This window comes from Panthera tigris, chromosome B1, assembly GCF_018350195.1.
Source record: "Panthera tigris isolate Pti1 chromosome B1, P.tigris_Pti1_mat1.1, whole genome shotgun sequence".
NCBI lineage: Eukaryota > Metazoa > Chordata > Mammalia > Carnivora > Felidae > Panthera > Panthera tigris.
In genome coordinates, this window is record NC_056663.1 from 68,757,229 (window position 1) to 68,771,293 (window position 14,065).

The 14,065-nt window shown below is 43.2% G+C and overlaps 1 protein-coding gene across 6 annotated transcripts in view; it reads right to left on the reverse strand.

Annotated features, from left to right (window-relative positions):
* Positions 1–14,065, reverse strand: part of FNIP2 (folliculin interacting protein 2) — a 131,235-nt gene that overhangs the window by 20,724 nt on the left and 96,446 nt on the right. For all 6 annotated transcript variants that reach the window (XM_042983685.1, XM_042983684.1, XM_007084218.2 and 3 more), the window contains 4 exons: positions 13,922–14,065; positions 13,634–13,803; positions 4,657–6,010; positions 3,605–3,761 (listed from right to left, as the gene is read on the reverse strand). The exon at positions 13,922–14,065 is cut by the window's right edge and continues 3 nt beyond it. In XM_042983685.1, the coding sequence (XP_042839619.1) occupies positions 3,605–3,761; positions 4,657–6,010; positions 13,634–13,803; positions 13,922–14,065 (1,825 nt within the window). The remainder of the gene's footprint in view (positions 1–3,604; positions 3,762–4,656; positions 6,011–13,633; positions 13,804–13,921) is intronic.

The following is a 14,065-nucleotide window of genomic DNA, read 5'->3' on the forward strand; positions in this document are numbered from 1 at the left end:
CCAGGCACTGCGCTAAACACTTGATATGCATTATCTCAGAGTTTTCAAACCAGACCTGTAAGTACTATTCATTTTTCAAAAGCTGAAACTGATGCTTAGAAGAGTAAAGAAACTGCCCGAGGCCACAAAGCCACTAAGTAGCAAGCCATGATTCAAATTCAGGTTTGTCTGTCGTTAGAAGCCAAACTTTTAACCACCGGATTATATTTCATCTGTTCCTCCAAATGCATTTTTTTTTTTTTTTGAGGCTTAGTGATGCCAACTGATTTACCTATCAGCAAATGAGTGGTAACACTAAAACGTGAATCCAGCATCAGAGTTAAGTCAGTGCTCCTCCCCTACTATGCCATAATTTAATACCCCTAACATTGCCCTGGGCAGCAGTATTCACAGGCAGACAAACACACCAGAGGAAAAAAGGGGAGAGATAAAGCTACTTGAGGGTCATAGGTACAGCATGAAGCTGGCTCTCTCACTCTGTCTCTCCCACTTTAACATTTAAAGTCAAAAGGAAAACAGAGAAAGAATGCACATTTAGATATGGCAGGAAAAAAATGAAGCTAAATATTACTTTAGCCTAATTTAAGGCAGCTGTATAATCTACATGCTAGGAGATGGAGAAATAGTTCAAATGACAGAAAAGAGGTAGTGTATGGATTAAACAAGAACATGTGTTTAAATATTTAAAGACCATCACAAGCTTGATATGGAAAAGCCAATAGTAAAAATGGAAATAAAATAAAGTTAATATGTCTTTCTTTACTGAGACTGGAATAAGGAAGAACATAAAAAGAAATTCGTAGTATTGGAAGCTCTAGAATGCAATCCCTCGATGAGAGAAGAAATTCCACAAACTAGTTTATCATAGTTATAAAAGTGCACATTTACATAAGACAGATTTTACAATCCACTCATGCATAGGTCTAGAAAATAGATCAATAACTTAAATCAATTGCTTTCAAACAGTTAATAAAAATCCTTTGCTAAAAACGATTATGAATATCAAAGCCCAATGAAGTCTTGCATGAACACTAAAAATTATTAACGTCCAAAAAATAGGTTTTTGAACACAAGTTAAGTAAAGCAATTTATCCCAATCTTTTATTCCTTAACAAATTATCATTCCAGCTCTAACTGTGGTCATGAACATTTGCTCTTGGATCTTTGCTTCTTTCTCTGGCAACATACCCAAGAATTTAAATAATTACTAGACTTATAGAGCAAGTAAATTCAATATAATGTTAAAACCCTAATTTATTTTTCAACAAATATTTGTAAATGGCAGTTGAGAGTAAGGCTATTTTTATTTAAACACTGTCCCAGACCAGAGTCCCCATGTGAGAGGCAGTTTAAATGGAACACTACTTCAAAAACAAAATTCATTATGATGAATGTGCCAAGTGAAATTAGAAATCTACTAATGCTAATTGGATGCAATCTGAATGCATTAAACTTCCGAAGATATTTTTATGAACCCTTTGCAATTTCCTATTAACACCCATGCATGGCTGCACTTTGGATGTACCCACAATTTGACACAATATAGGTTATTATGCTTAATAACTTTCGATCTCTCCGGGTGATTGCATAGTCTGAAAAAATGAGAAAAGCTACAGTGTGAAAATACTACTTCTCAAAGGAAGAGAAAATAATATATGAAAAACCTTTGAGAGTACAAATAGAGAAAACATGGATTTGTTTTTTTCAAATGTCAGAATTACAGAGCTCACTGGTCATCATTAACACCTAATATACAAAACACTGGAACTTGTCAGCCTGTGGAAAATAGTGTAAAAAAAAAAAAAAGTCATGAATGGTTTTCCAGATAAGCTCAAGGATGGTTATCAATCAATTATATTTCCATAGTGGTAAGTGAGACAGTCCAGGGCATTTGCGCCCCCCCCCCCCCCCCCCCCCCCGGTAAGATCAATGGCACTGAAGACAACTCAGCCAGATCACACTCGCTCTCTTGGCGCCTCTGTCAGAAGCAGGACACCAGGCTTCATGCAAGAAGGGTCCAGCAAGCAATACCGATGTTCTTACAGATCAAACTGATGGCAGAACAGAGAGGAAAACCCCACAGGTTTTGCATATATGGATATAAACACATAGGCAGCCGACAGAAAAGGAGAAGAGGGCCTCTACCTCCCTGCCTTCATGCTACCAATAGCTACAAAATGTACGTGAGTCTAAAATCACGGAGGCTTCCGTGGTATGAGACAACCTAGACAGATAGGGCACTGTTCTTACCCTAATGTCACTGACGTAGGGATCACTCACATGATAAACAAGTATGCAGTGTTCACTACAACTCTGAAAACAAAATGTTACATTTTTTTTCACAGGAGACAAAAGTAACCTCATAGCTTCATTCCTGGAATATCCTGGTGCGGGGTGGTGTCTGACCACAGAGCAGGGTGGGGTTAGGAATGTTCGGGTATAAATGTGTACCCTGGGCTGGCCTCCCCAGCTTCCAATGACCCCCTCCCCATCTCTCCTCCCACCCCATTCAGGGGGGTTATGAAGACATCTGTTTCACTACTGAGCTTTTCTTCCCATTTGACACAAATATCTTTAGCCTGTTTAGCCTGTGTCTGATGTATGTTTAGTCTTCACAGAGGAGATGCTCAAGGCCAAAGATAACACGCGGTGCCTTCTGTTCCACCTTTCAAAAACTACTTGTTGGTTGAGGAGGTAGGTAACAAGCCAAATTCCAATTTTCTTAATGCAGTGAGGACTTTCCCTATCGCACAAGATACATTATGTTTCCGGTGCAAAACATCTATTTTTGCACATCTGCCCAATAGCAGCTCAATTAAAACCAGGCCCATCAGATTGACACAGTTTCCTTAACTGCTCAGTTCCTGTCATGCTGCAGATAGCAGAAAAGCACTTAACGGCAGCCACAAGGCAATTTTCCAGTAAGACTTGTTAATCTTTATACAGTCATCCTCATGCAGCCATCAAAGTGAACTTAATGACAAATCAGTTAAAATAAATTACTTTTAGGAACTTGTAAGGATCGGATAAAAAGCAAACCATATGTGACATCTCTTCGGTCCTCCCCGTGACGGCATATAATTGTCACCATCTGTGCTGTTTATTCTATTTGCCCGGCCCGTCCGCCCTCCAGATCCACTCTTTGCCCTTGTCTGTCTTGTGCAGGCCCCAGGAGGCCGACCTCTGTGGACCTCGGGACTGTATCTGCATCAGTTTTGACCTTGCTCTCTGGCTTCCAGCTGGGCTCAGCCAGTGAGAGGTACAGAAGAGCTCAGAGGCTGAAGGGAAAGGGTGTCAGGGAGTTATCCTTCACCCTCCCCAGAGCTCATGCAGCCAGGTGGCTGCTCTTCCTGCTCCAGCTCTCCACCGTTCTGGTGTCACTGCCCCCCCCGCCACTTATCCCTCAGGCCCACGTGTGCCCAAAGCTCCCAGCTGCTGCTACTCCCTGGGTGCTTCACCAACCCTTGTTGATTGCTGTAATCTCACCCGCATCTCTATAAACAATCCTGTAACCGCACCCCCTTCAGTCTAGACACCTGCTGCTGGCCCAGACCCTGGCGGACATATTGTCAGCAGCCAGAGGCTCCAAGCTGGGATTACTTACATGGACTGTGTGGACCAGATCGGCCACCAGACACTGCTTCAGCTTCTCATCGCTGCTGGTCCCGTGAAGCACCAGATCAGGCATGTACGTGGGGCAATAACCCGCCAGAAGTGAGCGGCCAAAGTTTCTTACATTTGTGTTGCTAATGCTCTGAGACCTAAAACAATATTGGCCCATTAGAATACACAATTAAAAATGTACCCCCTTCTCGCATCACCATTGGCACAAAACCCCCAATAACACAGATGCAAAAAACAGATTCATGGTGGTCCGTTCCACCAATCCTCCAGTAAGTGGATCATTGACATGGGAAGAGCAAGGGGGTGGGAGGAGAAAAATAATTTCTTTTTTGATGGAAGGGTAGAAGAAACAGTATTTTCTATCACATATTGACATGATATACCTCATATCAAACATCCACCAGGCAGTCTGTGTCAAGAGAGTGAAGAAAGAGAAAGTCTACTGGGGGGAGGCGGGGAGGCACTTGCCAAAAACCTGGCTTTAGGAACGCGACACATCTGCACAGGGTGGCGCCCACACCAGGGCAGAAGAACAGCAGAAATCTCTAATTACTGCTTTCAGTCATCACAGCCCAAATAATCGACCTGATGGAGTGTTAAGGAAGAGGTGTTGTTTCCCAACCCCGTCATGCTGCTCTGAGCTGCAGGAGAGAAGCCACACGGTGAGGGCAATCCACCGCCTCCGATGCAAGGCATCTGCTGCCAGCCATACAACTTCCGTGCGGATGACAGAAAATTAAAATACCTGCTCACCTCCACCATATCCTCGAGCTTCCCAAAATGTCACAAGAGCTGCAAAGGCAACGGCGTGCCTTCTCACTCAGAGAGCTCAGAGGCACCAAGCCACTGTCATCCCCCTTGGAGAAAGGGCAGGCTCGAAACCCTGTGCAGCGGTGTGATTAACACTAACGCTCCGAGAAAAAAGCCCTCATGTGTAACATGGCCAACGGCAGCTAACGTGATCATGCGTGTTAAGTCAGAAAACCAGTATTGGAACCCAGTTCCTTCTGCTTCCCAGCCTGCCGGTGTTACCTGGGCAGAGGCAGCTCCACTTCCAAGGATCCTTCAGTCCAGTCATCGCTGTGCTCTAGATTCAGCGAGGCTGAAGCACATGCCTCCTCGTCACTGTCTCCAAGAGCGCTATCTGAGCTTTCATTCCTGGGAATGTCTCCTTCCATCCTGAAGTTGGCCTTCCTGTCAGCATCCCCACAGGGGACATCTGCAGCGCCTGAGAAGCCAGAGTCCTGCTGTGCACACCTGCTTGGAACAGGCTGTATCAAAGGTCCCTCCGCAGCCTTCAGATACAAACCTCTTGTTTTCTCCAGAATCCTCGTTCCAGCTCCTGCGGCACCGCCATCAGGTGCCAACGTGTCAGCACACTGGCCGGGCTGCCCAGCGGCATCTGCCACAAGCTCGCTTCTGACGCCTCTGTCCTCAGCAAAACCCCTCTCAAGTTCACCTTCATCCCTCTCAGAAGACGGGTTCTGAGGACAGGGGATGTTCTTTTGGAAGCCAGGTGTAAAGGAGCACCGAGAAGCCTGCTGGTCCTGAGCCAGGTCAGCGGCCATCCCAGACTCCACTGAGGGATGGCAGGCTAACTCTGGATACTGTCTACAGGCCATTAGCCGCTTCTCCATTTTTTGTGTGCGGCTTTCAAAGTCAGACTCTGGAGATACGGAGCTTCCAATTTGGAAAGTGACCTTTTCTAAGGGAGGCTTCTCCCAGGAATGTCTGTCAGGGCAAGGCCAGGCTGCTGACCGGTCTGAGAGTTTCTTGGGCATCTCCCCTTTCAACTCTTCACTGACAGTTCGCTGGCCGATCTTCACTCCTGCCCCCAACCCTTCACAGTTGGAGAGTCTTGAAGAGTCATCTCGTGGTGCCTCTTTTTCACTTTCTTCCTCCCCACAAAATGCACCCTGAGACTTCCAGGAGCTGCCCGATGCTGACTCTTGGAATTCCACACCGCAGACTTGAGAACTCTGCTCCGCCCTTTTGTTTCCTTCTTTGTCAGGTTTGGGACACAGGTCTCTAATGTCAGTGCCCTCTGGGGACACACCCAGCCCCTCAGGCCTGGGGCTCCTTCCCTCAGCCATCGAGGGTGGCAGGATGGGGGGAAGCAGAGCAGGCTCACTTCTCACTGTGACAACCACATACTCAGACTCCTCTACTTCTCCCCTCTCCAAGGCTGTGGTGATGTTGCTCCCATTTAACACTTGGTCTCCTTCACTGTGACTCCCACTCCAGGTCAGCTGATTCTCTTGCAGCTCAGAGCAACGGAGAAAGTAGGTCAGGACATAAAGTATGCGTTGGACCAGATCCTTCTGCTTCCCCAGCACCACCGTGCGAGTCAGCCTCACTGGAGAGCCAATGGCTCCGTAAAGATCACCTGGAGAGCAAAACACACACCAAGTTGTTTGGGGGCAAGCATGTCATGGATATGTCAGCCTTTACAAGAGAAAAACAGAAGACTTACACTCCCAAATTAGGATTGCTTCTTCACACACGTGACTGGGGCAAAGAGGTAATTCCTACTAATGACCATGTTTTAGCTGTGCCTCTGGAAGGGAAAGCGTAAGGCTGCGGCCCACCGCTCCTGGTGCATGGACACAGTGCTGGTGTACATGGCCCTTCTCTGTGCTTGTTAGGACTTCCCACACAGCTCGCTGGGCAGGCCAGCCCCCACTAGAGCTGGCTCCCTCAGCTCACTATACAAATCAAATACTGTATCTTGGAAACAAGAATGATGGGATTTTTTTCAGAACAATCCCAGGACAATAGACCTTGGGGTAAAATCCAAATTCAGGGATCTCTGAACAGAAGTGTAGTGAATCAATTCAAAATACTTAATGAAATGGCCTGCTCAGAATTCCCTCAATACACACACACACACACACACACACACACACACACACACACACACACACCAAGTAGAACCAATGTGATTAACAAGAAGAAATCACTTAGTCATGAATAATGAATCTGAATTTATTTTCCATTACTTCACCTGAAAATCCTACTGGAAGAAAACACGTCCCATAAGTTATATCCTGACAAGTTGATTAAAAACTATGTAATGAACCACAAAAATTTAGCTTAAAGGTGGAAGAAGGGCTAATAAGAGCAAATATGTCAATGAGCCCAGCAGTATAAGCTTTCCATCAAAAGTATTTGTTAAACGCCTATTGAAAGTATTGCCATTTGACAATCTGATTACTGTTTGAAATGCTTTGATAATAATAATACTGGCAATTACAACAAACAGCCAACATTTACTGAGTGTGCAGGCACAGTGCTAAGTGATTCGCGTGGATTTATCCTGTTTATATCCCTGTATAACCAACCCTGAGTTAGAAACCATTAAGAGAATAATCAGAATGATGGAATAAATCAAAACTTGCAAAGATACTAAATAAAGGAGAGGAGGTACATGGTAACAGTTATAAATAAGAGCTCAGGAAGTTAGAACTCATCTGAGGAATGCATCTAGAGAGAGAAGGGAATGCATTTTTATTAGAGCACATACTAGATAAAACTAATTATACCAACAGATTGAGACAGGAAAAAGTTATGGGAACCATCAGGAAGTACTTGCCCCTGGGAACCATCAGGAAATACCCCCTCTGGAGAGTATTCCCTAGTGTAAAGCTACTGCTCCTGAAAACATTTAAAGGGCAGGACACAAATGACTTTAAAGAATCCTCTCTATAAAAAGACTACAGGCTAATCAAGCTTTATCTTTGAGGCTTTTGTAACTGACAGATCATTCAGGAATTCAAAAGAATAACTCAAGACTGTAGTCTGATGCTAGGACGAGTATTTCTGTTTGAGAAAACTTTCTAGACCTCTCATTGCTGCAGGGGGATCAGTCATTTCAGGAATTCAAGGGATATTCTTGTTAAATCAGTCTCAATGTTAATAAAGAGGATAACCATTACATATCTGAAATCTGGTACCAAAAAAAAAAAAACACAGAGGAAAGAAAGGCCACTCAGAATGACAGTATTTTTTAGCAATGCATTGAACATTTGGCATTGCACATTTTAATAACTAATAAATGGGGAAAAAAAGCAAGGAAAGCTACTAAAAATACAATTTATGATGTTTCCCGCTTTGGTTTTCTTCTTCAATATTAGTTTGGCTACTCGGGGTCTTTTGTGGTTGCACAGCCTCTACTACAAAGCTGTAATCATCAAGACAGTATGGTACTGGCACAAAAACGGACACTCAGATCAATGGAATAGAATAGACAACCTGGAATTGGACCCACAAATGTATGGCCAACTAATCTTCGACAAAGCAGGAAAGAGTATCCAATGGAAAAAAGATAGTCTCTTTAGCAAATGGGGCTGGGAGAACTGGACAGCAACATGCAGAAAAATGAAACTAGACCATTTCTTACACCATACACAAAAATAAACTCAAAATGGATAAAAGACCTAAATGTGAGACAGGAAACCATCAAAACCCTAGAGGAGAAAGCAGGCAACAACCTCTCTGACCTCAGCCGCAGCAATTTCTTACTCGACACATCTCCAAAGGCAAGGGAAATAAAAGCAAAAATGAACTACTGGGACCTCATCAAGATAAAAAGCTTCTGCACTGCAAAGGAAACAATCAACAAAAACAACAATCAACCCAACAGAATGGGAAAAGATATCTGCAAATGACCTATCGGATAAAGGGCTAGTATCCAAAATCTACAAAGAACTTACCACACTCAACACCTGAAAAACAAATAATCCAGCGAAGAAATGGGCAGAAAGATGAATAGACACTTTCCCAAAGAAGACATCCAGATGGCCAAAAGACACATAAAAAGATGCTCAATGTCACTCATCATCAGGGAAATACAAATCAAAGCCACACTGAGATACCACCTCACACTGGTCAGAGTGCTAAAATGAACAACTCAGGAAACTACAGATGCTGGCGAGGATGTGGAGAAATGGGAACCCTCTTGCACTGTTGGTGGGAATGCACACTGGTGCAGCCACTCTGGAAAATAGTGTGGAGGTTCCTCAAAAGATTAAAAATAAATCTACCCTATGAGCCAGCAACAGCACTGCTAGGAATTTTCCCAAGGGATACAGGAGTGCTGATGCATAGGGGCACGTTTACCCCATTGTTCACAGCAGCGCTTTCAACAATAGCCAAATTATAGAAAGAGCCTCAATATCCATCAACTGATGAATGGATAAAGAAGATGTGGTTTATATATACAATGGACTACTACTTGGCAATGAGAAAGAATGAAATCTGGCCATTTGTAGCAACGTGGATGGAACTGGAGAGTGTTATGCTAAGTGAATTAAGTCAGTCAGAGAAAACATATCATATGTTTTCACTCATATATGGATCTTGAGAAACTTAACAGAAGACCATGGGAGAAGGGAAAAGGAAAAAAAAAAAGTTACAAACAGAGAGAGAGGGAGGCAAACCACAAGAGACTCTTAAATACAGAGAATAAACTGAGGGTGGATGGGAGGGTGGATGGGAGGGTGGGAGAGAGGGGAAAATGGGTGATGGGCACTGAGGAGGGCACTTGGGATGAACACTGGGTATTGTATGTAAGCCAATTTGACAATAAATTGTATTCATGAAAAAAACAAAAAATAAAAAATAAAAATAAAATAAAAATACAATTTATTGGGTGCCTGGATGGCTCAGTCAGTTAAGTGTCTGACTCTTGATTTTGGCTCAGGTCATGATCTCACGGTTTGTGGGTTTGAACCCTGAGTCAGGCTCTGCACTGACAGCAGAGCCTGCCTGAGAGTCTCTCTCTCCTGCTCCTCCCCCACTCACTCTCTCTCGCTTTCTCTCAAAATAAATAAACATTTCTGAAAAATCTAAAAAAATACAATCTACAATAATTTAAGCTGTATAAAGTAATGACAGCAATTGTGTGTGGAAACAGTGCCTTTATTTTAGGGTCAGTCTTCATAAAATAATGCATCATGAAAATAAGAGACCTGTAATATTACAGATTTACTGGATCTTCAACTGGAAGACAATTTTTTGAGCCCTGGACTGACAAAGCCACTAATTTTAGAGTAGATTCCTTTGTTTTCATGAGTAGTATTTTATAAAATGAAGTTGCACAACAATGTGAATAGACTTAACATTACTGAACTGTACACTTAGAAATGGTTGAGATGATAAATGCTATGTTCTGGGCTTTTTTTAAACCACAATTTAAAATACAAATTTAAGGATGCCTGGGTGGCTCAGTCACTTGAGCGTCCGACTCTTCATTTCGGCTCAGGTCATGATCTCACGGTTTGTGTGTTCAAGCCCCTTTTCGGGCTGTGCACTGACAGCATGGAGCTTGGAATTCTCTCTCTCTGCCTTTCCCTCTCTCTCTCAAAATCAATAAATACTAAAAAGGGGCGCCTGGGTGGCTCAGTTAAGCTTCCGACTTCGGCTCGGGTCATGATCTCGCGGTCTGTGGGTTTGAGCCCCGTGTCAGGCTCTGTGCTGACAGCTCAGAGCCTGGAGCCTGCTTCAGATTCTGTGTCTCCCCCTCTCTTTGCCCCTCCCCCACTTGTACACGCTCTCTCGCTCTTAAAAAGAAACATTAAAAAATATATTCAAAAGAAAAAATATATAAAATTTAAACTTAAAAAAAGCAAGAAAACGAGAGAAGGTAAAGGAGACAGACGAAAGGCAGAGAGTGCATAAAGCAGGAAGGGAGCCGGGTGCAGGGAGAGGAGAGACCCAAAGGGAAGGAGACAACCAGCATGGAGCAAGGAGTGATAAGAGCAGGCAGAGGAAGGGAAAGCTGGCTCAGAGAACATAAAGAGGGGAGTCCAAAAGGAGGAGAGGAAGACAGAGCGAAAGGTGAGAGGAAAGGAGAAAGAAAGGAGGTTGGAGGTGAAGAGGTACAAACAGCAGAGAATCTGAGAGAAGCAAAAAGAGGTGAGGAAAGCAGTAAGGGTGACGCCCACAGAGGGGGACATGAAAAACTATCAAGGGGACAGTGAATAGATAGAAACCGGAAAGCTGAGAAACTGAGAACGTAGGAGCGCTATAAGGGGAGGACAGAGAAAGGGTGGGAAAGGTGGGGGGAATATGGAGGGAGAAACCAAAACAGAGGGAGGAACTGAAAGAAATTGTTTTTAAAAAGAGACGAGGAGAGAAGCCAAGGATCTTAAAGGGCCACTTTCTCCTAGATTACATTCTAATAAATGTGTATGCTACAAAGTTCCCCTCTACAGTGTTTCCCGAGGCCCACACATTGTAATTTATTCTATCTTTATTATTATTTAATTTAAAATATTTTCTAATTTCCCTTGTGAAGTATTATCTGCCTTTTGGGTTATTTAAAATGGGTTGTTTAATTTCTGAGCAGGTGGGAATTTTCTCCGTATCATTTTTTAAAGTTATTTTCATTATAATTTCAGCGGTGAAAGAAATTGCCTTTCAAACTATGCGTACCCATCCCACGACAGAAATACATTTTATACTGAAACCTCACTCATCCCCTGAAACATTTTACAAAACAGTACCTGTGTCACTCTGATATTTTCTATTGTACTGACCCTTTTAAATGCTTTTCTGACCCACAAAATTGCTTCCACAAGCCACTAATGGCTGGTGATCCAGCTTTGGAAAGTCCTTGTGTAGAGTGCTCATGTTAGGCAGGGTGAGGATGGCTGAGCTCCTGGAGAGCAGGCCAGTGAGGGTGTGATAGACCCCAAGGGCTGGTTGCTTTCAGCTTCTCTCCCCACTTTCCTGAGAATGCCAAGGAGCCAGGCAGAGGTGGGCACAGCAGTGGCACCTGCTCTGGCAAGCGTTCAGATAAGCCTTTGAAATAATTCAAAATAGAGTCTTTTCTACAACTTAGGAACCTGGAATAAAATTACCTCCGCACCATTGTATATTCCCAGAAATTTGTATTTTCCTATTTACTGGGACTTGGTAAATATTTAATAAAAATAATAATAATTGGAAGTGGCTCCCCCACTGAAGCTGCTTGATTTTTTTGTAATGATGGAAACTCAACCAGCATTTACACTTGGCTTTACAAAGCTATCACAAGACTCTGCTCTGTCAACCACCAGACCCCTGCTGGATGGTCTGGGGGAGGGGAGGATTGGACACTTTCAATAATACATGACCTACTACACGACTATGAGCTCATAGGAAGGGACGTTGCCTTGTAATGCCAAACACAGGCTCTCAATTATTTAAATTTCAAATGCGAAGCGTGTCTAATTATAAATACATTCATCTAATTAAATGCACAATGTTTAATTAGCATTGTTTTTAAATGGGTGACCCGGCAGCATGAAACACCATGTTTCCTTATTATCTAGCCCCCTTCCCTTTGCCACTTAACGATACTGCATTTTTTCAAGACTATTGTTCCATAACAACAACAATGCTCTGTCCTCCCCAGAACTGTATAATCCAGAGTGAGGCATACTCTGAGTTCTTCTGAGCTCGGTACTGATTGGTTGTATTAAGTCCATTTTTAACATCCATAAATTCTTTAATTAATTCATTTAACATGTACCTATTATCCCCCTAACTGTGAGACATGTATTCTCTTTCTTAAATCCGGGTCACAAGGGCAAGACATCTTTATTATCTATAATGTGAGGACAAATAATAATAGGTTTGGAATGAGAATCTAATTAATTAATACATACAAAAAGCACTTAAAACAATGCTTGGTTCACAGTGTCAAGTTTTCATTATTGTTATTATAACATGCCATTTTCTAAGATTAGAGTGCGCTTCCCTAGTCCGTACTTCTGGAAAATGCCATTTTAACATTTCCTTAAGCAAGCCTTCCTTGAAAATCCCCTCCATCCCCTCACTTTGTCTCCCAGTGCCTCTCTAACATTAATATTTTCATCAGCAGCATAAATAACAAAAGCGCTTTATATAGAAGTAAATCCCACAGCAACCATTAACTATTATCATCCCATTTTACAGATAAAGAAACTGAGACACAGAGAGGTTAAGGCACTTGCCCATGGAGACTGGATTTGATCTAGGTAGTCTGGCTGTGGCACCTATACCCTTAACCTTCACACTATACTGTCTCTGTCTTGCAGCCTTCTCCTATCAAAGGAGTAATCAGGATGTTTTGAGATCATCTGAATACAAATCTGCCACCTCCATTAAGCAGCTAGCTTCCCCAAGCTAAGCAGTGTGTGTTAACCCCATATCCCTGGCATCTAGCATAGGATCTGGATCAGCGTGGGCAGCAAGTTTAACTGTGTTACTCTACATGATTGATGAGTGAGAGGTCCAAGAGTAGACCTCTTGTCCACATGAACCCAAATATGCCACTTTGAACTCACAAGTCCCAAACTTTATAACCAACTATGCCAAAGCATTAGATTTCTGCACCATGCCTACGTGCAAAGCTTTGAGGAAATAAATGCCACCATCTAACTGCAAGGAAGTGGTATAGAGAAAGACAAGGTTCCTAACTCAAGCTAAAGTTGTAAAGGTAGTAAAATTATAGTATGTTACTTTCTTTTTCTCCTATTTTTCTCCAACCAAGCCCATCCTTGAGGACAGTGGTTCTCAGCCAGAGAGCGTCTTCCCACCCAGGAACAATGTTTGGAGACATTTTTGATTGTCACAACTCTGAAGGGGGTTTTTCACTGGTAGCTAGTGAACAAAGGCCACTGATGCTGCTAATACCCCAAATGCACAAGATAGCCCTCCCAAGCCCCACCCCACAAAGAATTATCTGGTCCAAATATCAATAATGTTGAGGTTAAGAAACCCTGCTCTAGGGTGAACTGCCACTGTGGTATGGGAGAACGATTTACCTGTTCCAATTCAGAAGAGCACAACAAAGCTGCCAGCGGCAGGGAAGGAGAGGAAGGGGTTGCCCTACAACTAGACCCTGTGGGCCAGTCTCCTATCATCTGCCTGTCCAGTGACAACTCCTGAATCTCCGGGATGGAGAGCCAACATCAACAAAAAATTCTAGCATTTTCTCCATTCCATCCCATAGAGTCTCTGAATAGTCAAATTAGGTACTAACCCAGCTGTGCCCAGAGAGGATTATATGGATGTGTTTTGGCCAGCGTGTTCACTGACTGAGAGGTGCGTTTCTCTGAGAAGGCTTTAATGGGAGGGTGATCAACAGGCATGACAGTCGGTACCCAGGCCAGGTGGTAGGTTAACACTGCAGTCAGTAAGGCAGCAAAAAACCTTGGAGAAATGGAAGAAAATACAACCAGATGAGTCAATGCAGGAAGAGGCATGTCACATACACCACAGACACTGGCCATGGAAGTTGCAAAAAAGGCTTCAGAGTTTTGAAGCTTACTGATTTTTGTTGATCTGTTCTATCAGAAGTGTAAACTCCTTGAGAAAGCGCTGGCAGAGCTGGGTTTTTTCCAAGGTGCTGGACATCATGGTAAGCCATACGGGTTCAGCTATCCTTGGAACGGAATATAAGTTCCAGATAGTT